Below are 24,867 nucleotides of genomic sequence, written 5' to 3'. Positions count from 1 at the left end.
AATGCAAATAACACATGACTGCTGATGTCACCTTGGAATAATGAGAAAGGACAACACCCGGAACCAGGACATCGGTGAGGATTGCAGGACCATTGAAGGAAACAGCTGTCAAGAGGTTGAAATGGTATGGCCATCTGTTGCAAAGGAAGAAACATGGTGAAGTGACTTATGGAAATGGGACTGCCACCGGTCTAATAAGCATTGCCTATTTTAATAATGTCATCATTGGCAATCATGATTTCAACTACTGACACCCTAAACACAGAAGTACCTGAGAAGGTGGGGTTTTCTGAGTGTGGAAACAAAGAAAATTTCTAAAATGCTTATGCTCACAGAAGAAATGTTTCCAGCTTCCTGTACTACATTTTTCATTAAAGAATAGTTCAAGTCTGATTACTGTTAAAAATATTTATACAGCAGTGGAAAAAAAATTCAAAAATTATAAACAACACCATAAATTGGAGTATTGTTCCTACAGTCACTTCCCTTCATGGAATATCTCATCTGTTATTTTTAAGTATAGGTCATTTGTTTTGATTGTACAATTCCATTTTAGATCTTGGTTATCTACCACTATTTCAGATCTCAAATGACAGGATTCCTCCTTGTACTGGGACTGCCGTATGCAATCTTTCAGCAGGACCTCACTATAAGAAATTGTTTTCTCTTTTAATTTTGGAATTCCGCTGAACAGCCAGACATTTTGTTAGAACAAAAGCAGACATTTGACAGTACACGTTAGAACTGCTCATAAACCTTTGGGGCATTATCTAATAAACCTCAGCTACAGCTTACAGGATTAAACACTGACAGGCAGAATTATCACTTTTTCATCAAACATTTGGTAGCTTCTGGACTGAGCCCAAATCTGCTGATTCCCTCTCTCTTCTGCAAGAACAGTTCCAAGAACCTAAGCTAACTGAAAAGATGTCAAAGAAGTTTCCAGGAAATCTGCTCTTTGAATCAAAGGTTCAGAATCAAAATGGAAGCTGTTGGTTTTATACAAATAGTCTTCCTTCTTTATCAGGTGCACAAGAAACCAGGTCACCAGTGCATCTCAGCTGATTACTTGTAAAGACATCTTCTCATTTCCTTTAGTTTTGGACCTGTGGCCTATATTGCTAACACTAGCTTTAGGAAATTGCTTTGTTTTAAGAAAATGTTTTTTGAAGAAATGATTGCAAATGGAGCTAGGTACAATTTTGCTTCTGCACAAGTTTAAATAGTTTTGATATCAGGCCCCTGTTTGCTGATAAATCTTGATGCTTGCTGGCTGCTCCATGCCCACAGCTGAGCATTTAACATGGACTGTAAAGTTGAACTTTATTTCTTTATACTTCTGCCTTTATGTTCTGTGTTTCAGGTTGTGTTTCTGTGTTTTAAGATGGCGCCAGACAGTGGTTACATTATGCAACGCCTTTCACTGTATTTTGTAACAAAATACGTGACAATAAACAAATTAAATCAAATCAAATATCAAAAGGAAGATACTACTTGAAACTGAGGAGACTGTGCAAAGAAATGGCTGCAGACTTGAAAATAATGTTTACGGGAGGACATTACAAGCTGTATACAATGTGACATATTTCCTGGAACAGTGAGATCAAAAGCAGACACCATGCAACTGATGAGTTCTGAAATAAGAGATAATTACACAACATTTTGATTGGTTCCTGAGCAGGTGACTTTGACATGTGTGGGACCAGTGCAGGAGAGAATAACCCCAAAGGGAAAGCATGTAAAAAAAAGTGTTGCTTTCTCCCACAAAGCCTCTAGCAACAGCTAGCTTTCTTCCAATTTTCTCTGAAAATCCCCTACTGAAGGAAGTAGACAATCGGGAAGACAATGAAACAAGGAATTCTCAACCAGTGAATAAAAGAGAGCATCGGTGTGTAAACAAATATATTAAAATAACTAAAAAAAACTGAAATGGAGGAGAAAGAAAACAACTAATTGAATCCTATGGTCGAAACTAGTGCTTTTGAAACGTTAATCATAGACTAGAATAGAATTCCTACAGTGTCAAAGCATGCCATTCAGCCCATCAAGTCCACACCAACCCTCTGAGCAGCATCCCACCCAGATCCACCCCATCCCTGTATTCCTGCATTTCCCATGGCTAATCCACCTAGCCTGACCAATCTACCACACCTGTACATCTTGGTTCTGTGGGAGGAAACTGGAGCACCTCCAGGAAACCCACACGGACACGTTGAGATTGTGCAAACTCCACACTGACAGTCATCTGCAGGTGGAATGTTAAGGGGAGGAATGTCCTTGTTAAGCAGCAGTGCTAGCCATTGAGCCCTGTGTTCCCCTAACTTGCATTTTTGCCTGTCTTTCTGTATCTGTCCATGTGAGGGAGGGGTAATTTAAAATGGGCAGAGTTCAAGTTATAGAGAGTCCAGTTGGCAATTCAAATTTCCCAAGTGCCATTGGTTAAAGATAGCTTGCTTGTAATAAACTTGTCTTCTTGTTAAGCACAGAAACCTGGTCAGCGCTCTCTTAAGTGAAGTTAACTTTGGTGGCACAATGGCTCAGTGGTTAGCACTGCAGCCTCACAGTGCCAGGGGCCCGGGTTCGATTCCAGCCTCGGGTAACTGTCTGTGTGGAGTTTGCACATTCTACCCGTGTCTGCGTGTGTTTCCTCCGGGTACTCCAGTTTCCTCCCACAGTCCAAAGATGTGTGGGCTAGGTGGATTGGCCATATTACATTGCCCGTAGTGTTCAGGGGTGTGTGAGGGTGATGGGTCTGGGTCCGATGCTGCAAGGGGCGGTGTGAACTTGTTGGGCCGAAGGGCCTATTTCCACACTGTAGAGAATCTAATCTAATCTAACTAGTCAAGTCTGATAAACCGGTAATTTTGAATAGGTTGACTAAATCTTTTCACATTTGTTACAACTGTGAAGGTTAGGAAAGGTGGCAAGGAAAAGCCAGGGAACTATAGAGTGGTAGGCCTGACAGTACTGGGCAAGTTGTTGGAAGGAATCTTGAAGGACAGGATTTCTTTGTATTTGGAAAGGCAAGGACTGATTAGGGATAATCAACACGGTTGTGTGTGTTGGGAAATCGTGTCACACTAACTTGATTGAGTTTTTTTGAAGAAGTAATGAAGACGATTGAAGAAAGCAGAGCAGTGAACACAATCTATATGGACTTCAATAATGCATTCGATAAGGTTCCGCATGGTAGACTGGTTAGCAAAGTTGCATCACATTGAATGCAGGGAGAACCAGCCATTTGGATACAGAACTGGCTCAAAGGTAGAAGACAGAGGGTTGTGGTAGGCGATTGCTTTTCAGACTGGAATACTGCAACCAGCAGTGTGCCACGAGGATCAGTGGTGGGTTCACTGCTTTTTGTCACTTGTACACATAATTTGGATGTGAGCATAGGAGGTATGGTTAGTAAGTCTGCAGGTGACACCAAAATTGGAGGCGTAGTAGATAGTGAAGGAGGTTACCTCAGAATACAAGGAGACCTTGATCAGATGGGCCAATGATTTAAGCAGTGGCAGATGGAGTTTATTTTAGATAAATGCGAGGTGCTGCATTTTCAAAAGACAAATGAAGGCAGGACTTATGTACTTAATGCTAAGTTCTTGGGGAGCACTGCTGAACAAAGAGATCTTGGTGTGCAGGTTAATAGTTCCTTGAAACTGGAGTCCCAGGTAGACAAGATATTGAAGGCTTTTGGTACGCTTGCCTTTATTGGTCAGTGCCTTGGATATGGGAGTTGGGAGGTCCTTGTTGCACCTGTACAGGACATTGATCAGGCCACTTTGGGAATACTGCATTCAATTCTGGTCTCCCTGGCTGTAGGAAGAATGCTGTGAAACTCGAAGGGGTTCAGAAAAGATGTACAAGGGTGTTGTCAGATTTGAGCTATCGGAAGAGACTGAATAGACTTTGCCTATTTTCCCCTGCAGTGTCGGAGACTAAGGTCTGATCTTACAAAGATGTATAAAATCATGAGGGGCATGGATAGGGAGAATAGCCAAGGTCTTTTCCCCAGGGTGGGGAAGTCCAAAACTAGAGGATGAACGTTTAAATGTGAGAAGACAAAGATTTAAATGAGACCTAAGGGGCAACTTTTTCACGCGGAGGATGGCTTGTGTATGGAATGACCTGCCAGAGGAAGTGGAGGAGGCTAGCACAATTACAACATTTAAAAGACATTTGGATGAGTGTATGTTATGAAGGGTTTAAGAGGGATATGGGCGAAATGCTGGCAAGTGGGACTAGATTAATTTAGGATATTTGGTCAGTATGGAGGAGCGGGACTGAAGGGTCTGCTTCTACGCTGTACAGTTCTAATGGCTCTATAATGCCTGGAAACATGGGGCTTGAATTCCAGCGCACTACCCCAATGAGTCATGATACTCTGTTGAAGTACATGGTCACATCAGGGAACCATTTTATTATGCGATAAAAAGAAAGAAACTGCCAATCAGAAATACTCAGCAGGTTCATCAGTGTAGTGACTGGAATGAGGTCAGCCAGGTGGACCTCATAGAATGAGTTCCCTGATTGATGAGGTTAGACCGGTCCAATTAGGGAGCCCTGGCACAAATAAACAGAGAGAGAGCATCAGCTGTTCTGGCACTCAGAGCTGCAACAGTGTAAAGGACTTTCCACAAAGGGTGACTTGCCGATGGGATACCAGCACCTGTGGAGTTATTTCAATCAACATCTGAAAAGGGAACACCCCTGCTATTCATGGCCTAAATCAGCAGCCCCACCTCTGTCCCAATTTTGGCTCAACTATGCAGTTGAACTATGTACAGTTCTGACTGTATCAGCATGCACCTAGTTTGAGAGACCACAGAAAAATAACTCCCATTTACTTCCAGAGCTGGTGAAAATGATGTGAGAAAGACATTGCTGTATATTACTGCTGATATCACATTTAAAAAATGGTGCCTCTGGAAGCACAGGATCATCAGTAAATGCTTTGGCCTTATCTTTTCACTGATGGGCTGGATTCTGTCATTTCTGAAGAAGGGATTATTTGCAGAGTCTCACTCTCTGGTTTGAGGTTTAAATGTCCACCATGATCCATGACTAGGCATGGCAGGACTGCTGATCTTAGATGTGGTCAGAAATCACATGACACCAAACAACTTCTGACCTTGTCCACTCCAGTCCAACACTAGCACCTCCACATCAGAGTTTAGATGTGCTATGTTGGTTTTGGAATCTCCTAATCCTGCTTGCTATTGAGTGGCAAGTTTTATGGATGGATGGATGCGTGGGCACGCACGTTAGACAGTCTCTCCTTCCACTCCGACTCACTCAGTTTCTACATGCCTTGTTCTATTTTCATCCTTTGGGCATTTCCTTCATTTTCCTTTTTTTTCCCCCCGGCTAACATTATGATGGAGGAAGCTGTGGAGTGTTTGCTCACGGTTACATGGCATTGACAGAAGATTAGCATAAAGATCGAAATGCTAAGCCATAAGACATAGGAGTGGAAGTCAGGCCATTCGGTCCATCGAGTCCACTCTGCCATTTAATCATGGCTGATGGGTATTTCAACTCCACTTCCCCATTTCCCTTGATTCCTTGAGAGATCAAGAATTTATCAATCGCTGCCTTGAAGACATTTAATGTCCCGGCCTCCACTGCACTGCACTCCGTGGCAATGAATTCCACAGGCCCACCACTCTCTGGCTGAAGAAATGTCTCCTCATTTCTGTTTTAAATTTATCCTCTCTAATTCTACGCCCATGGGTCCTAGTCTCCCTGCCTAACGGAAACAACTTTCTAGCATCCACCCTTTCTAAGCCAGTCATTATCTTGTACATTTCTATTAGATCTCCCCTCAAGCCTGATCTCTACTACTTGTAACATCTGGCTACAGACCATGCACGTAGAAGTAGCCTACCTCCACAATGTCATCTTAATTAGATAGTTAAAAAAGTCAAAACGCTTTGACTTCTTGTGAGGCAGTGTCCCTACCTTGAGCCAGGAGACATGGGTTCAGGCCCCACTTGTGCCAAGGTGCTATCTCTGAATGAGTTGATTAGACAATATAAAAGGACATTTGAGGGAAGGTAATATACCCAGTTTGTATAAAACTAAGTGTGTCTATTGAATGAGTTCTTGAATTTTCTTATTTTTGACGTTGACACTAATTAGTGATTTTATTAAAAATCCATTTTCAAAGTTTGCTTCCTGTGCAACAAATTGTGTAAATCTTATGCACATTTTAAATAAGGCTACGATAGGAAGTACAGATTTCCCTGAACCATGCTTTGTTGAAAGATAATTTCAATAATCAGATTAGAAAGAGTGTTGAAAGAGCAGAATTTACTGAATTGGCTGTGTGTATTCAGTGACTCAAATTTATGAAATTTACAACCTTGTTGTTTTTGATTGTTATGACACTATCGTAGCTGGTGTTAGCATTCAGCACTTGTACGCTCATTGACTTGAAACATGGGCACACTGTGGAGCTCAATGCTACCAATGTTTGTCTGAGGCAGAAACATCTTTATTTCTTCCAATAAACATATGACTTCATCTCAAAGAGTACAGCTGAATTACAGTGAAGTTAATTGAAGATGGTGCAACTCCTCCCCAGCCAGCACAGAAGACTTCCAGTACGAATAGAACGGTGATGTGTAACCACGACTGAGTTGCTTGTGCACTGTTTTTTCTCCTGTGTCATCAGATCCATGGACACCAGTTTGTCGTACACAGTTTACTGAAGCATTGCTTCTACTGCAAGCCATTTTATAACTCAAAAGTGCAAAAGTGGCTTGTCAGGTTTCAATACCATCTCTATTACTACAAATTTCCATGTTAGTCAACTCTCTAATGAGCCTTATGACACAAGCTTGAGGTAATCTTTATTTTTTTACAGGGCTAAATCCTGGACAACTATGTCCCATTTCCTATTAAAGTTGATACTCATTTCATCAGGCTTGCCGGCATGTAATGAAAGCATCTCTCCATTACGACAGAGGATTCTTGTCCAAGCATCTTCATCCAAGCATAGAGAATGCATAGGACACTGAACTGGTGTAAAATGCACACGGCCTATGCCTTAGCTGGTTCTGGTATCAAAACTATCGCATGCCTGACACATAAAACTAACATCTCTCTCCTTCTTTAGCACAAATTATGCACCGAAGAGAAAACAATAATCAGCTGAAACTTGAAGAGAATTAACATTTAAATTAGATTTTTGTAGGACAAGTAGTTAGAAAAGACATTAGCACTGATGAGAATTGATGCTATTGACAAGCAGCATATTCTTTGTATAATTGTGGTATTCACTATCCCTCAATGCACCAGGTAAGAGTTCTCTTTATTACCAAGTCAAGTGTGTCTTTACCGCAGCTGGCTATTTTGCCCGGATTTGTGCCTTGTCACTGCACTTGAAATTCCTGATAGTTTAGAAACTAACTCCATGCCTTCCACTACCTAATGCAGGACTTCCAGAGAGGTTTGCTGGCAGGCAAAACTGATGTTGCTATTACTAAAAGTATCATGCGCATGTTGTTCTTGGTGGAACATCTGAATGCCCATAAAACGATAAAGGTTTTAAATCACCTGAAAAGTAAGTGTGCCTGCTAGTTTATCTAAGCATACTAATCTAAGCTGGAAAGCACTGCATAAAGATTGAGAGATACTCTTCAGTCAACTCCTAACAGGGTAAAATGCAAATTAAAGTGACTTCAATAGATCTGACTTGGAAAGTGAGGTGCAATGAAGAAGTGAATGTTGCAGTTTTGCCAAGTGCATTACAATACATGCATTTTGGAAGGTCGAATTTGAAAGCTGAGTACAGGATTAAGGATAGGATTCTTGGCAGTGTGGAGGAACAGAGGGATCTTGGTGTGCAGATACATAGATCCCTTAAAATGGCCACCCAAGTGGACAGGGTTGTTAAGAAAGCATATGGTGTTTTGGCTTTCATTAACAGGGGGATTGAGTTTAAGAGTCGTGAGATCTTGTTGCAGCTCTATAAAACTTTGGTTAGACCGCACTTGGAATACTGCGTCCAGTTCTGGGCGCCCTATTATAGGAAAGATGTGGATGCTTTGGAGAGGGTTCAGAGGAGGTTTACCAGGATGCTGCCTGGACTGGAGGGCTTCTCTTATGAAGAGAGGTTGACTGAGCTCGGTCTCTTTTCATTGGAGAAAAGGAGGAGGAGAGGGGACCTAATTGAGGTATACAAGATAATGAGAGGCATAGATAGAGTCGATAGCCAGAGACTATTTCCCAGGGCAGAAATGGCTAGCACGAGGGGTCATAGTTTTAAGCTGGTTGGTGGAAAGTATAGAGGGGATGTCAGAGGCAGGTTCTTTACGCAGAGAGTTGTGAGAGCATGGAATGCGTTGCCAGCAGCAGTTGTGGAAGCAAGGTCATTGGGGTCATTTAAGAGACTGCTGGACATGCATATGGTCACAGAAATTTGAGGGTGCATCCATGAGGATCAATGGTCGGCACAACATTGTGGGCTGAAGGGCCTGTTCTGTGCTGTACTGTTCTATGTTCTATGTTCTATGTAATACGTATAGTCTAGGCAACATTACATCAGTTGATAACCAGGAATGTGTTATATCTTTAGATATGTTCTAACAAGTGTACTAACCCGATGCAGGAGGAAACTATGAGGAGTTATTTATATTTAGTGTCTTCCCATCTGTTTAATCTGAAATTTCATTATATTCAAAAAATGATTGCAATTATAGAAGATCCTTGAAGTTGGAATATGAATATCACTCAGTTTTTCAAAAATTAAACCCAATCCTGCCCAAGTTTGATCCTTCATTTTAGGCATTTCCCTAAATAAGTTTTTAAATCTGCAGTTTGTGCCCACCTTGTAAAAAAGGTGTCAGGTTTCTGTCATTAAAACAAACAGCCATTTCACCTCGTGAATGGCAGCCTATGACAGATACCTTTCAGGCCGGTTCCAGTGTCAGATTTATCATTCTACCTATCCACTGGCAGAAGCTGGAGATCGATTTGGATGCAAGTTTCCAGGATGACAGAAAATTTGCAAACACACTCGATGGCTCAAGTCCAACAACTGTAACATCTGCTGTATCACTGGGGTGCTCACAGAAGTCAGTTCTTTAGGATTTATCCTTTGAGAGCAGCAATTCCTTATTTACAATGGATAAGGAAGTACCTTCACAAGACAGTTTGTGTTTGGGCTTGAAATCCTTGTACAAAAGCTGTCAATATTGTTGATGCTTTGAAGATGAGAATTTGTTTTCTGAAGCACTTCCAGGAGGAGGAGGTGGAGGAATGATATTTCATAAGATTATATCCATTTCAGATAGTCCACTTCTAAACTAGTTGCTGCACACTTTTGGTTAGAACGTCTTATTCCACTCAGTGACCCACCTGGTGCTCATCCACAAAAATCAGTGGATGTGGATTAAAAGACTAAATTATTTTAGGCAATTTAACAATTTTATTAATGTGCTAACATTTGAGTCTGGAACATAGGCAAAATAGATGTGCAAACACCCAAGGCAAGGGCAAACCAATGGTCCCAATCATAATGTTCTTATGGTCTTATGATGTTCTCGTCTATGTATAAGACATAGGAGTGGAAGTAAGGCCATTTGGCCCATCAAGTCCACTCCGCCATTTAAATCATGGCTGATGGGCATTTCAACTCCATGTCCCTGCACTCTTCCTATAGCCCTTGATTCCTTTGGAGATCAAGAATTTGTCGATCTCTGCCTTGAAGGCATCCAACGTCCCGGCCTCATGAAGTTACACTAACTTAACTTGGAATTGTATTGCTGTTGTAACTTTTGCTGGTCAAATCTTGGAGCTTTCTTATGCAGTCAGCATGCTGCCATTACAACACTGTCTACAAGGTAGACCTCCTCTGCAACTGGCAAGGAGATTTAGGGATAGGTAGGAAATATCCTAGACAGCAATGCCCACATGCCACAGATTAATAAGCCTAAAAATTTCAACTGTGATATTAAAAACTTGCCCACCTGATACTCATCACCCTCAATTCACAAGATCTATAAAACATATTCCAATCTCAGTCATAAATATACTCAAATGGCTCAGCAACCAACATTGTGGAGTAGAGAATTTCAATTATTCAGAAGTGACTCCTTCAAGAGAATTTTTTTGATTCCAATCCTAAATAGGTGACTCATTTATCCTTGGACAGTACACAATAGTTTTTAGGCTCTTCAACTATTAGGAATTTTTAAATAAAAACAGATTGTCACTCATTCTTTAGAGCTTAGAAGAATGAAAGTACATTTAATTAAAAAAAGGTACTTCTGGAGAGGAAATAAAAAAGTTAAGCCAATGAAACTCAACAGTTTCATTATTTGACGAGCAATAGCCTTCAACCTTGCAGGGAGTACAATGTAGCTTTACAATAATACCTAAACTTTGGGGGTTAAATTATGAGGAGACTATATAAATTAGGCCTGTTTTCTCAAGTTAGAAGGTTAAGGGATGATCTTATCAAAGTCTTCAACATATTAACAGGATAATTTTTAGGAGCAGATAAAGTTTCAACTGGTTGGGGATTTTGGAATGGCAGGGGGGGGCAGGCCATTCAGGAGAATGTTAGGAAGCACTTTTATACAAAAACAGTGGTAGAGATTTGGAATAAACTTCTATCAATGGCAGTAAATGCTGGATTAGTTGCTAGTTTTAAATTTGATAGATAATTTTGCTTAACAACAAAATTAACTAAAAAGGGATATGGAGCTAGATCAGCCATGATCTGTCTGGGACAGACAGGAGGGCTTGAATGGCCTACTGTTTTTAAACTTACTGCAGCTATAAAAGATCCCATTACATGGCATATTCATAACCATTTTACAAACAAGATGCTCTCCTCGATCTATATCTCTGCCCTTGAACCTTGAAAGTAAACAGCAGGGGAGAACATGGACTATGGCCTGGCTTATTTTTAGACTTGAGCAATGTAGTGAGAAGCCTGAAACAGCCAGGTGGGTCAGAATCAAACAGCAACCCTAATGAAAAAAAAATTGTTATTCATAATCTTGAATTCACAATGCTTTCAGACAATTTCAAAAATAAAAGGCATGACATCTTGTAAACTCTTTCCATGAATTTTGAAGGGAGTACATCCAATTAAGGGCTCAACAAAAACATTTTAATTTTTCACCATGACAAACTGTAGTTCTGATATACTAAATTATAGATACTATGCAAAAGAGAATGACCATTAATGGCTAAACCTGCAGTGAAATCTGGCCACTGGTGATTGGCTCAACCATCATGCCACCCCTCTCTAAATCCTTCTTTCTCCTTATGGTCCACCTGTCTTTTCTTTATTCTTTCATAAGGTGGTGCTGGAGCACTGCTGACACTGACTCATTAGTAAAATACTGACGTAGGGATACAGCAGGAAATTATAGGTAGGTCGGTCGGTCGGTCAAATCTCAGTGGTTGGGGTAGTTATTAGAAAGAATTCCGAGTGACAGAATACCTGTGCTCTTGGAAGGGCACGGATTAATCAGAGATGGTCAGCATGGAGTTGTTAACAGCAAGTTACTTGACAAATTTGATCAAATTTTGAGATTGTAACCTAGAGTGTTAATGCAGAGAATCAATTTGATTGGATTTGATTTGCATTAGGTTTAGCAAGGTTTTTGATATATAGTTCCCTCAGTGCAGGCTAGTCAAGAAAGCAAGTGCTATAGTAGGGGAGTGACAGAAGAGATTGGTGGTCTGTTTCCACTGTGTTCCACAGGTCTCTATGCTGGGCCATCCCTGTTTGTGGTGTATGTCAAATGATTTGGATTTGAAATGTAGGGGTATGGCCAAGAAGTTTGTGGACAGCATGAAAATTGGTAGTATGTAAACAGAGGACAAATTTCAGGATCACATCAATGGACTGGTAAGGTGAATTCAGCAGTTGCACATGAAATTCACTGAAAAATTGAGGTAATACACTTAGTGCAATTCTTTTACCTAGGTAGCCCTGCCTATAAATGATAGGACCCCAGAAAGTACAGAAGTTCAGACAGCTTAGCCAAGAGCAAGGTTATACTGGAACTGTACAAAACTGGTTTAGCCACAAAGTAGAGTATTGTGTGCAGTTCTGATTACCACATTACAGGATATAATTGGAGAGGAAGTGTAGTGATTCACGAGGATGCTGCCTGGGCTGCAAGGGCCGAGCTAAGATGGGTGGATGAGGTAGGCAGGGATTGTTTTCCTTGGTGGAGCAAAAGGTGAAGAGGGGACTTGATAGAGGCATATAAAAAGATGAAGGGCACAGAGAGTACATAGGTTGGTCTCTTTTCCATGAGTAGATCATATCTAACTCGTTTGCAAATCTCCGCTTAGAGTGGAAGTTATGTTTAGTGCCAGGTAACTCTCAAATTTATAAAGATCCTGTGACAATTTGGTATACCTTGGCTCAGTTGTAGCCCACTTACTGCTGAATCAGTACAGATTTAAGCTCACCCCAGGAACTGGAGCACAAAGTGCACGCTGTCACAGACAGTGCAGTACACCTTTTCATGCTGCACAAAATGACACCATCCTTTTAGATTAATAGCTAATCTAAACACGAAAGTCAAAAATGACAGCTTAAAAACTTTCCTTGACCCTTCTACAGTCTTGCAACTATCTTTCAGTTGATTAGCAACACTGGTTCCATTTTTTTTAACCCATTTAATCACAGCTAGAGTATTATTTGATGATAATAAAATGTGAGGCTGGATGAACACAGCAGGCCAAGCAGCATCTCAGGAGCACAAAAGCTGACGTTTCGGGCCTAGACCCTTCATCAGAGAGGGGGATGGGGTGAGGGAACTGGAATAAATAGGGAGAGAGGGGGAGGCGGACCGAAGATGGAGAGAAAAGAAGATAGGTGGAGAGAGTATAGGTGGGGAGGTAGGGAGGGGATAGGTCAGTCCAGGGAAGACGGACAGGTCAAGGAGGTGGGATGAGGTTAATAGGTAGATAGGGGTGCGGCTTGGGGAGGGAGGAAGGGATGGGTGAGAGGAAGAACCGGTTAGGGAGGCAGAGACAGGTTGGACTGATTTTGGGATGTGGGGGGGGGGGGGGGGGAGAAGACCTGGGCTGGTTGTGGTGCAGTGGGGGGAGGGGGACGAACTGGGCTGGTTTAGGGATGCAGTAGGGGAAGGGGAGATTTTTGAAACTGGTGAAGTCCACATTGATACCATTAGGCTGCAGGGTTCCCAGGCGGAATATGGGGGGGGGGGGGGGGTTGCGGTCCTTGAAGAACTTGGACATCTGGGATGTGCGGGAGTGGAACGTCTTATCGTGGGAGCAGATGCGGTGGAGGCGGAAGAATTGGGAATAAGGGGATGGAATTTTTGCAGGATGTTGGGTGGGAGGAGGTGTATTCTAGGTAGCTGTGGGAGTCGGTGGGCTTGAAATAGACATCAGTTACAAGCTGGTTGCCTGAGAGGTCCAGGAAGGTGAGGGATGTGCTGGAGATGGCCCAGGTGAACTGAAGGTTTGGGTGGAAGGTGTTGGTCAAGTGGATGAACTGTTCAAGCTCCTCTGGGGAGCAAGAGGCGGCGCCGATACAGTCATCAATGTACCGGAGGAAGAGGTGGGGTTTGGGGCCTGTGTAGGTGCGGAAGAGGGACTGTTCCACGTAACCTACAAAGAGGCAGGCATAGCTGGGGCCCATGCGGGTGCCCATGGCCACCCCCTTAGTCTGTAGGAAGTGGGAGGAGTCAAAACAGAAGTTGAGGGTGAGGACGAGTTCAGCTAGGCGGATGAGGGTGTCGGTGGAGGGGGACTGGTCGGGCCCGCGGGACAGGAAGAAGCGGAGGGCCTTGAGGCCATCTGCATGCGGAATGCAGGTGTATAGGGACTGGACGTCCACGGTGAAGATGAGGTGTTGGGGGCCAGGGAATTGGAAGTCCTGGAGGAGGTGGAGGACGTGGGTGGTGTCACGGACGTAGCTGGGGAGTTCCTGGACCAAAGGGGAGAAAATGGAGTTCAGATAGGTGGAGAGGAGTTCGGTGGGGCAGGAGCAGGCTGAGACGATGGGTCGACCAGGGCAGGCAGGTTTGTGGATTTTGGGAAGGAGATAGAAACGGGCCGTGCGGGGTTGGGGAACAATGAGGTTGGAGGCTGTGGGTGGGAGGTCCCCTGAGGTGATGAGGTCGTGAATGGTGTTGGAGATGATGGTTTGGTGCTCGGGTGTGGGGTCATGATTGAGGGGACGGTAGGAGGTGGTGTCGGAGAGTTGGCGTCTGGCCTCGGCAATGTAGAGGTCAGTGTGCCATACTACCACTGCGCCACCCTTGTCTGCGGGTTTGATGGTGAGGTGGGGGTTGGAGCGGAGGGCTGCCCGTTCTGCGGGGGAGAGGTTGGAGTGGGTGAGAGGGGTGGAGAGGTTGAGGCGGTTAATGTCTCGATGGCAGTTGGAGATAAAGAGGTCAAGGGAGGGTAGGAGGCCTGGGGGTGGTGTCCAGGAGCACTTGTGTTGGAAGCAGGTGAAGGGGTCAGTGGAGGGAGGGTTAGGTTCCCGGTTGAAGAAGTAGGCATGGAGGCGAAGACGGCGGAAAAACTGCTCTATGTCCAACCGTGACTGGTATTCGTTGATGTGTGGTTGTAGGGGGACAAAAGGTGAGCCCCTTCCTAAGGACTGACCGCCACTTCGGCCATTTACAATCCGACCCCACCACCCAAGACATTTTTCCATCCCCACCCCTGTCTGCTTTCCGGAGAGACCACTCTCTCCGTGACTCCCTTGTTCGCTCCACACTGCCCTCCAACCCCACCACACCCGGCACCTTCCCCTGCAACCGCAGGAAATGCTACACTTGTCCCCACACCTCCTCCCTCACCCCAATCCCAGGCCCCAAGATGACATTCCACATTAAGCAGAGGTTCACCTGCACATCTGCTAATGTGGTATACTGCATCCACTGTACCCGGTGTGGCTTCCTCTACATTGGGGAAACCAAGCGGAGGCTAGGAGACCGCTTTGCAGAACACCTCCGCTCAGTTCGCAACAAACAACTGCACCTCCCAGTCGCAAACCATTTCCTCTCCCCCTCCCATTCTTTAGATGACATGTCCGTCATGGGCCTCCTGCACTGCCACAATGATGCCACCTGAACGTTGCAGGAACAGCAACTCATATTCCGCCTGGGAACCCTGCAGCCTAATGGTATCAATGTGGACTTCACCAGTTTCAAAATCTCCCCTTCCCCTACTGCATCCCTAAACCAGCCCAGTTGGTCCCCTCCCCCCACTGCACCACACAACCAGCCCAGCTCTTTTCCCCCACCCCACCCACTGCATCCCAAAACCAGTCCAACCTGTCTCTACCTCCCTAACCGGTTCTTCCTCTCACCCATCCCTTCCTCCCACCCCAAGCCGCACCCCCATCTACCTACTAACCTCATCCCACCTCCTTGACCTGTCCGTCTTCCCTGGACTGACCTATCCCCTCCCTACCTATACTCTCTCCATCTTCGGTCCGCCTCCCCCTCTCTCCCTATCTATTCCAGTTCCCTCTCCCCATCCCCCTCTCTGATGAAGGGTCTAGGCCCGAAACGTCAGCTTTTGTGCTCCCGAGATGCTGCTTGGCCTGCTGTGTTCATCTAGCCTCACATTTTATTATCTTGGAATTCTCCAGCATCTGCAGTTCCCATTATCTCTAGATTATTATTTGATTGGCTTCTCTTTCTGTTCATGCATCATGTTCTCTGGTGTCATCCAAGGGCACCTTATTTATCACCCAAATGCTACCCCTCAGTGAGGATTCAAGAAGTACACTAGTCTGTGCATGTTGGCACCACCTAGCTATCCCTCAACTCTTGTAGCAACAATGGAGGCAACATGATCAGATTGCTAATCCAACACCCAGTATGGGATGACCTGAAATTTCCTGCAACTATTGGAAAAGGTTGCAGCCTTCTTGTTTTGTTTCGAATCACCACTGCAAGCTCCATGCTCTAACTAATGACTCCATCCACCTGGCAATATTCAAATGATATTACACCAATATGCTGGTATTCTTCAGGTCATTCGATCTCAATGTCACAACCAACTCAAAACCATCTTAGCTCATCTGCCTTGAAACCCTCATTCATGCTTTTCTAACTTCTAGACTTGGCTACTGCAATGCATGCCACCCAAAAATTCTGCTGACCAGGCCTCAAGACAAGTGAGACTTCATTGCTCTATTACCGTGATCATTGATTTACATTGGCTAACAAACAAGCAAAACCTCGATTTTAATAATTTTTCATCCTCCTTTTCAATTCCCTCCATGGTTTTACCTCCCCAGCTCCATGGTCACCACCTGACTCAGCCGCACTAGTCTAATTCTGGATTCTCGCATAAATCTCAATTATAATTGTTCTGTCATTTGGAGACTGTATCTTCAGCTGCCCAGGGCCAAATTATAGGCTTTACACCAGTACCTCCACACCTCACCTTCCTCCTTCAAGATGCTCCTGCCTATGCATCATCAACCTACTTCTTTAACCATCCATCCGATCTCTACCTCATGTAGTTCATTGCTATATTTTATTACATTTGTGAAATATTTTGGGACGCATCATTACATTAAAAAAGGTGCCTATATATTTTAGTAGCACTAAAAAACAGAGGTCCCATCAGCCCTCAAGGTGAGCACAAGAGAACACTTGGCTCTACTTCAAAGAGCAAAGTTCTCACAATATCCTTGAAAATATCTTAGTCAACATGACCAGGTAATACTTTAATCATGTCTCCTGCTTTTGTTTCGTTACCAAATTAGTGACATGTTTCCTTATATTACAACAGTGAGTATATATGCCAGAGCAAAACGGTATTATTTTTCTTTCGGATGCCTTGAAGTTGTGAAATGCACTATAAAAATCTAAATTATTCCCTTCGTGTTTTTTAAAAATTAACTAACTGCTGTTAATTTCAATGATCTCTTCTCCCATCCTGTAGCAGGGATTACTAGAAAGCAAGCGCAAACATAAATCTGGCTGATCTTCTCAATGCTAATTCAGAGTTGCCAAGGCCAAATGGAGCAGGTCAACTGAGCTCAGTTAACTTAGAGTTCAAAGAACAAATCTGGAAGCTGCCCAGACCAAATGGATAAAATACCCAATGCTGACTCATAAGACAAGCCAGCATTCTAGAATTTTTGCAAAGAACTATTGCTTACTGTGGCATAGCATACCATCTGATTTGCAGAAATCATAAACTGTCTATATTTTAGGGTCAGACAGTTGTACAGCATGGAAGCAGACTCTTCGGTCCAAGGTTGTCCATGTTGACCAGTTATCCTAAATTAATCTGGTTCCACTTGCCAGCATTTGCCCCTCTCCCTGTAAACCCTTCCTATTCATATACCCATCCAGATGCCTTTTAGTGCTGTTATTGTACCAGCCTCCAACACTTCCTCTGGCAGGATATTCGATATGGGTAACACCTTCTTTGAGAAATTACCTCAGGTTCCCTTCTAGGTTTTGCACCCCCTCCCACCCCCACACCTTAAACCTATGCCATCTAGTTTTGGGCTTCCCTACCCTAGCAAAAGGGACCTTGGCTATTCACCTTATCTATGACCCTCAGTCTCCAACGCTCCAGCAAAGATAGCCCCAGCCTATTCAGCCTCTCCCTATCGCTCAAACCCTCCAACCTCTCACAGAAGAATGCTAAGTGAATATTGTGTAACCTAACAGCAAAAGGCAGTAGTTTAAGAATTGCGTGCCTACTATATTTTCATTCTATTTGCTGGTAGTTAGCACTGCTGCCCCACAGATTCAATTCCAGCCTCAGGTGAGCATCTGTGCTGAGTTTACACTTTTGCCTTGTGGTTTCCTTCCACAGCCCAAAAAGGTGTAAATTAGCTAGATTGGGACAATTTAGCATGACCAGAGTGTCCAGGGGCGTGTAGACTAGATGGGCTGGCCATGGGAAAGTGTGGAGATGGGGTAGGGGGCAGGGTCTGAAAGGAATGCTCTTCCAAAAATAAAAAAAGGTCCATGCAGACTCAGACTTAAATGTGCCAAATGGCCCCTTTCCAGACTGTACGGATTCTATGATTTTTCTAATAGACTTTGGGTATGTCTTGGAAGCCAAAAAAAATAAAATATTTTACCACCACTTCATTCCTTCAAAATCTCTCACCTTGGCGACACCCATCCCAGTGAACCTTGCTTCCAGTAGCTCCTGTCGCCGTGGATCCAGACTGTGCAATTCTTCCATCATTTCTACTGAAAAACAAAGATTCACACACATTATATATTCCAGTATTCTCCCCCCATCCCCCCCAAGTAATTGTAAATTACCTATGTAAAGTTGTCACACTGGAGCACTCTTCTCTTCAGCACGGAGACAAAATATCTCACATTTACATGTCCTCAGTTCTTCAGAAACTCCATTTTTCTAACTAATCACTTCCTTACTTCCAAAAGTTAAGCTTTATTCATTAGCTTTGAACAGTATTTCAGAAAATAGGATTAAAAACAAAAACCTCACAACTAAATTGGACAACAATGTCTGAAGTCATTTCTTCAATTAATGTCCCTTCATCAAATAGTTGCACATCACTGACTACCCGAGTGCAACTTCACAGGTTTTACAGTTTCATTCTGCAAAAAAAAGCAAGTGGAATGAAACAACTCATGGTCTTGAATATCCTGGGTGAAGAGCAGTGACGCTGTCATACTAAATTGACAAATTGGCCCAGCACTCAACCAACAGTAGCAGCCTACCGCCAACAATGGGCTCCCACATTATCCAAATGCCAGAACTACAGCACGGCAGCAACGCCTATAGTCCAAAACAGATTTAGCAATAGATATTTGGTGTTGTTTTTGCTTTGGTTCTTTATTCCAGGAAATCAAGCAGCTCATGCATAGACAGGATGTTTAAGCAATAATTAGCTGGCATTCGCCAACAGAAGTATAAAATTACCATAGACCTGATATTGCCCTCTGCATCAGTCACTGAGCCGGAAGCCAGTAGATCTGACTACACAAGGGCAATAGCACAGACTACTTGGAAGGAAGAAAGAAAGTTGTATAGACAGGGAGGAGACCATTCATTCATTGAGTATATGCTAGCTCCTTCAAGTACAAAAGAGGAAAAAAAGAGGAGTCCAGTTGCTTCCATTTCCCAGCATTTTCTCCCCTTCAAATATTTATTCCACTGAAGGGGGAATAATGAATCTGGTTCAATTACACTATCAGGCCACACATTCCAAATTCAAACCACTTGGTGCATAAAATTGTTTTCCACTTACGATTCTTTTGCAAGCACCTCAATTATTTTTACACATACAAAGTTAATAAATGAAAAGGGTACTGATTGCATCTCACTACTACAATCAAGATCTGTATTAAAAAGGATGGAAAGTCCTGTTCCAAGTTGGATTAAATTACAAAAGGCTAACAATGCTTTAAAAAGTAGTGTCATCTACTCGAATCAAGTTTTGGCTACAGCATGAATACCTCATTATTTGAGTTGAATAAGGCCAACATTTTAAATCAGGAAACAAGCCTAACCCTAAACATATTTGTTCCTTCACCACTGGGTCAAAAATCCTTGGATATTATCATTTTTGACTTATATCCAAGTCCTTGCAGCTCCTCTCACTTTCATCACATGGACAGGAGTACGCAGGTGGCTGCTCAGTACCAGCAAGGGCATTTAGGAGGGAGCAATCAATTCTGGCCTTGCCAGTGATAGCAACATTCCCAAAATATATTTAAAAAACACAATAGCCAAGGAATAAGTGATTTACACCTTGGTGTAATTTTACAAAGATGTAAAAAGGTAAAGTTACTGTTGCACCACCATAGGGCTCCCTTATTACAGGGGAACAGCTGGTGGTGATTTAAACCCAAAGGGTTACCAAGCTTCACGAGTGTAGAAGTTGAGGAAAAAAACCATGTTCTTCACAGTGCCATCAGCCAGTAAAGGCTGTTGCCCATGCTGTTGGCACCAATCTGCATCATAAGCCAACTATCCAGCCTAAGGAGCTAGCTGACCCCCACTGCAAAGATATTGCATTGTACTGCTGAGTTTCTGAAAAGGTCTTGAACTAGTTGCTAAATTGATGTGCCTATTTGAAAAAGAGCAATTGGGCTAAAAAATGATTTGACAGCAATACAGTACTTGAACAATATACAGTTTTTTTATATTTGTATGCAGTGACTCAGAATATTTATTCCTTATATCAATTATTGCTAAGAACAGATTTCATCATTCATCTCATGGCTGTGTACAAAATGGTCTACACACTATTTTACATGAAGCACTCTGGTAGATTACTGCCTCTATTTTATCTCAGTTCTTCTGGAAGTAGATCCAGGCCCACGTTTCATCTGACACAACTTTGAAGATACACAAGGATACATCTGCCGCAAAAATGACTGCAAACAATGCAAATTACATCCATTTACCTAGTAGGCCCAGCAGCATCTCAGGAGCACAAAAGCTGACGTTTCGGGCCCAGACCATTCAGAGAGGGGGATGGGGTGAGGGTTCTGGAATAAATAGGGAGAGAGGGGAAGGCGGACCAAAGATGGAGAGAAAAGAAGATAGGTGGAGAGAGTATAGGTGGGGAGGTAGGGAGGGGATAGGTCAGTCTAGGGAAGACGGACAGGTCAAGGGAGGTGGGATGAGGTTAGTAGGTAGGAGATGGAGGTGCGGCTTGGGGTGGGAGGAAGGGATGGGTGACAGGAAGAACCGGTTAGGGAGGCAGAGACAGGTTGGACTGGTTTTGGGATGCAGTGGGTGGAATGGAAGAGCTGGGCTGGTTGTGTGGTGCAGTGGGGGGGGGGGGGGGGGGGGGGGGGACGAACTGGGCTGGTTTAGGGATGCGGTGGGGGAAGGAGAGATTTTGAAGGTGGTGAAGTCCACATTGATACCATTAGGCTGCAGGGTTCCCAAGCGGAATATGAGTTGCTGTTCCTGCAACCTTCGGGTGGCATCACTGTGGCACTGCAGGAGGCCCATGATGGACATGTCATCTAAAGAATGGGAGGGGGCGTGGAACCACACTCTCCGTGACTCCCTTGTTCGCTCCACACTGCCCTCCAACCCCACCACACCTGGCACCTTCCCCTGCAACCGCAGGAAATGCTACACTTGCCCCCGCACCTCCTCCCTCACCCCTATCCCAGGCCCCAAGATGACATTCCACATTAAGCAGAGGTTCACCTGCACATCTGCTAATGTGGTATACTGCATCCACTGTACCTGGCGTGGCTTCCTCTACATTGGGGAAACCAAGCGGAGGCTTGGGGACCGCTTTGCAGAACACCTCCACTTGGTTCGCAACAAACAACTGCACCTCCCAGTCGCAAACCATTTCCACTCCCCCTCCCATTCTTTAGACGGCATGTCCATCATGGGCCTCCTGCAGTGCCACAACAATGCCACCCGAAGGTTGCAGGAACAGCAACTCATATTCCGCTTGGGAACCCTGCAGCCTAATGGTATCAATGTGGACTTCACCAGCTTCAAAATCTCCCCTTCCCCCACCGCATCCCTAAACCAGCCCAGTTCATCCCCTCCCCCTACTGCACCACACAACCAGCCCAGCTCTTCCCCTCCACCCACTGCATCCCAAAACCAGTCCAACCTGTCTCTGCCTCCCTAACTTGTTCTTCCTCTCACCCATCCCTTCCTCCCACCCCAAGTCGCACCTCCATCTCTACCTACTAACCCCATCCCACCTCCTTGACTTGTCCGTCTTCCCTGGACTGACCTATCCCCTCCCCACCTATCTTCTATTCTCTCCATATTTGGTCTGCCTCCCCCTCTCTCCCTATTTATTCCAGCTCCCTCTCCCCATCCCCCTCTCTGATGAAGGGTCTAGGCCCGAAACGTCAGCTTGTGCTCCCGAGATGCTGCTGGGCCTGCTGTGTTCAACCAGCCTCACATTTTATTATCTTGGATTCTCCAGCATCTGCAGTTCCCATTATCACATTTACCTAGTAGGTTGGGTACATGTTTGAAATTATTTTTAATCATGAAGTTTGTTTATATGAAAATAGCCTGAAAAAAAGGTAGAGATTTGTCAATACAGTGTGTATTTAATTTCAGTAATACAGGCCTTGAGTTAAGATTATCACATACTGCTAATTTTACAAGATCACATTATTCTGTTCCTTCATGTGTTTCTGTTACTATGCAGTTTCTAATGCGGCTGAACTCAAATCATCCATTTTTATGTTGTGTTGCTTGTTACTGAAAAACGTCACTGGTTTTAGGTTTAATCCATATCTTCCCCCACACTTCCACCCTCCTTCAATCACCCCGATTAGTTCTGAGGTTTGAACAAGGAGGAAGGAAAGGAAAACCCAAGAGAAAGTTAATCAAGTGTGTATTCATTGATGTAAGCAACCCGGATACAACAAGAGAGACTGTGCAGCAACCCAGGAGATGCAAAGTGATGATTTAGTGCTACTGAGAAATAGCAAGTAGAACACGAGTACAGATTTGAGAAAAGGTGCGCCCCTTAAGGAATTCTGGTAGCACCTTCCCACCCAACTCTTAATCTAACGATTTGTTTTATGGTGACCATAACGAAGGTAGCCCTTTAGGTGCTTGTTGAAATGCAATGAGGACTGGTATGAAAGGGAAGTTAAGGCCTGAGACAGAAGTTATAACCTTCTAGACTGGCAGGGTAGGATCAGGCAGCTGGAAAGCTTGTTCCTGTTCTTCATCTTCTTATACGGTGGCAAGTTCAGGTTTAGGCTTAGGCTAATATTTGTTGTTTTCATCACAAAAATAGTCAAAGCACCAAGATTGCAAACAGTGGTTCAGATCAAGACGTTGACAGGATAAACTGAGGTTTATCCAAGGTGCAACTTTGGACAAGCAGACTGATGACTGAGGTAACAGACAAGGTTGCCATACGTATTGTCAGTTTGATACTGATCTAATACTTACGTAATTTACTAGATGTGGACCTCACTGACATAACCAATACTCACTACCCACACCAATGGGGCCTCCCAGAGATTCTTGTCGTGGGCCTTCCTGGTGAACTTCTGCAGTGCTTTGGTGTCATTAGGTTGCTTACTTGCCAACTTCAGAAATCAAATTACTTGGAGAACCGGACTCAGTTGTTGACAGACTGAACAAAGATGACAGGTTTTCTGCTCTCAAAAGAGGATATTAATGAGTCAAATTAAAAAAACCTGAAAGAACCGCAGATGCTGTAAATCAGAGACAAAAATAAAATTAACTGGAAAAGCGCAGCAGGTCTGGCCTGAAAGAAATCTGTTCACATCTTGGGTCCAGTAACGCTTCCTCAGAACTACAAGTAAAAGGTCCCAGGAACCTGGGTTGAAATCCACGGCAGATGGTGGAATTTGAATTCAATACAAATAATTTGGAGGGTTCAAGAGTCTCATGATGACAGTGAATCCATTGTCAATTGGTGGAAAAAGCCGTCTGCTTCACCAATGTCCTTTAGGGAGGGAAGCAGCCATTCTTACTTGATCTAGCTGACACACGATTCCAGACCCACTGCAACGTGGTTGACTCCAGGGTGACCTGTGGGCAATTAGGGGTGAGCAACAAATGCTGGCTTAGCCGGAGACACCTCGTCCTGTGAGTGAGTTCTAGAATCAGAGTTGTGGAACACAGAAACATACCCTTTGGTCTAACTCGTCCGTGCTGACTAAATATTCTAAATTAATCTAGTCCCCATGCCAGCATATGGCCCATATTCGTCTAAAACCTAAATGGATTTTTAAAAAAATCCATTCAGCAGCTGGCTGATGTTCACCTCCCAAGGAACATCAAACCTGATTATCTGGTTATGATCACCCTTCTCTCTATGGGGTTCTGCTACAAGTAAATTGCTGACTAAAGTATTAACTGATTTCTCAACATCGATGCTGAGAGACCTTTTCCAGCAATTTCTATTAAATGCACCAGTTAAGTCAGTCGATGTTTCAGGTTGGGACCCTTTTTCAGAACCGGGGAGGGGGAAGGGAGCTGGGAAATAAAGAGGAAGGATGGGTGGGCTGGGGTGGAAAAGGTGGGTGGAATGGCAATAGGTGGATGCAGGTTGGGACTGTTCAGTGAGGTGGGTGGGGTGGATGGATAGGTGGGAGAGAAGACAGATAGGTTGTGTCAGTCAAGGAGTGGGGATGAGGCCAAGGGGAGGGAGATTTCAAAACTGGTGGTGGATTTCTAATGTTCAAGCCATCGGGCTGTAGGCTCTCATGGTGGAATGAGATGTTGCTCCTCCAGTTTGCTTGTGGCATCATTGTGGCACTGGAGGCAGCCCAGGATAGATGTGTCTTCAAGGGAGTAGGAGGGGAGTTAAAAATGCTTAGCAAATGGAAGGTGTGACCAGGAGGAGCAACATCTCACATTGTCTCAGGAGCCTGCAGCCTAAACATGAAATTCACCAGTTTTAAAGTCTCCTGACCCCCAGCCTCAATTCCATGATCAACCTTCTCTCATCCCCCATTTCCTTGATCTGACACAACTTGTCCATCTTCTCTTACACCTCACTGACTAATCCCCACCACTCACTACCTGCACTCACCTATCACCATCCCAACTACCTTCCCCAGCCCGAACATTCTTCTCTATTTATGAGTTCCTTTCGTGCACCCCTACCCCAATTTCTGATGAAGGGTCACAACCCAAAATGTCGACTCTCCTGCTCCTCTGATGCTGCCAGACCTGGTGTGTTGACTGACTCCAGCATCTGCAGTTCTTGCTATCTCCTAGTTAGCAAAGTCATTTGGGCTCAATAGCTTGCTTTCTCTGGATGCTGTCTGACCCACTGTGACTGCCAGCATTTTTTGGTTTTCAGTAGGTTTTTAAAGCATATTCTGACAGGAATCTTGTTTACCACTACCAAACTGTTTTTTTGTTAAATTCCAGATTTTAATTTAAATTTGTTTTCATGGT

At 43.9% G+C, this 24,867-nt stretch overlaps 1 protein-coding gene across 4 annotated transcripts in view; it reads right to left on the bottom strand.

Moving 5' to 3' along the window:
- Positions 1–24,867, bottom strand: part of tlk2 (tousled-like kinase 2) — a 161,473-nt gene that overhangs the window by 99,597 nt on the left and 37,009 nt on the right. For 2 of the 4 annotated variants that reach the window (XM_048560673.2, XM_048560671.2), the window contains exon 2: positions 18,106–18,188. The exons of 1 other annotated variant lie outside the window; for it this stretch is intronic. In XM_048560673.2, coding sequence (XP_048416630.1) covers positions 18,106–18,186 — 81 coding nt within the window. In that variant the 5' untranslated portion in view covers positions 18,187–18,188. Of the gene's footprint in view, positions 1–18,105; positions 18,192–24,867 lie in introns of all 4 variants that reach the window. One more of the 4 variants, XM_048560672.2, reaches the window with a different exon arrangement.

Source organism: Stegostoma tigrinum, chromosome 31, assembly GCF_030684315.1.
Source record: "Stegostoma tigrinum isolate sSteTig4 chromosome 31, sSteTig4.hap1, whole genome shotgun sequence".
Taxonomy (NCBI): Eukaryota; Metazoa; Chordata; class Chondrichthyes; order Orectolobiformes; family Stegostomatidae; genus Stegostoma; species Stegostoma tigrinum.
This window is presented reverse-complemented; position numbering and strand designations above follow the sequence as displayed.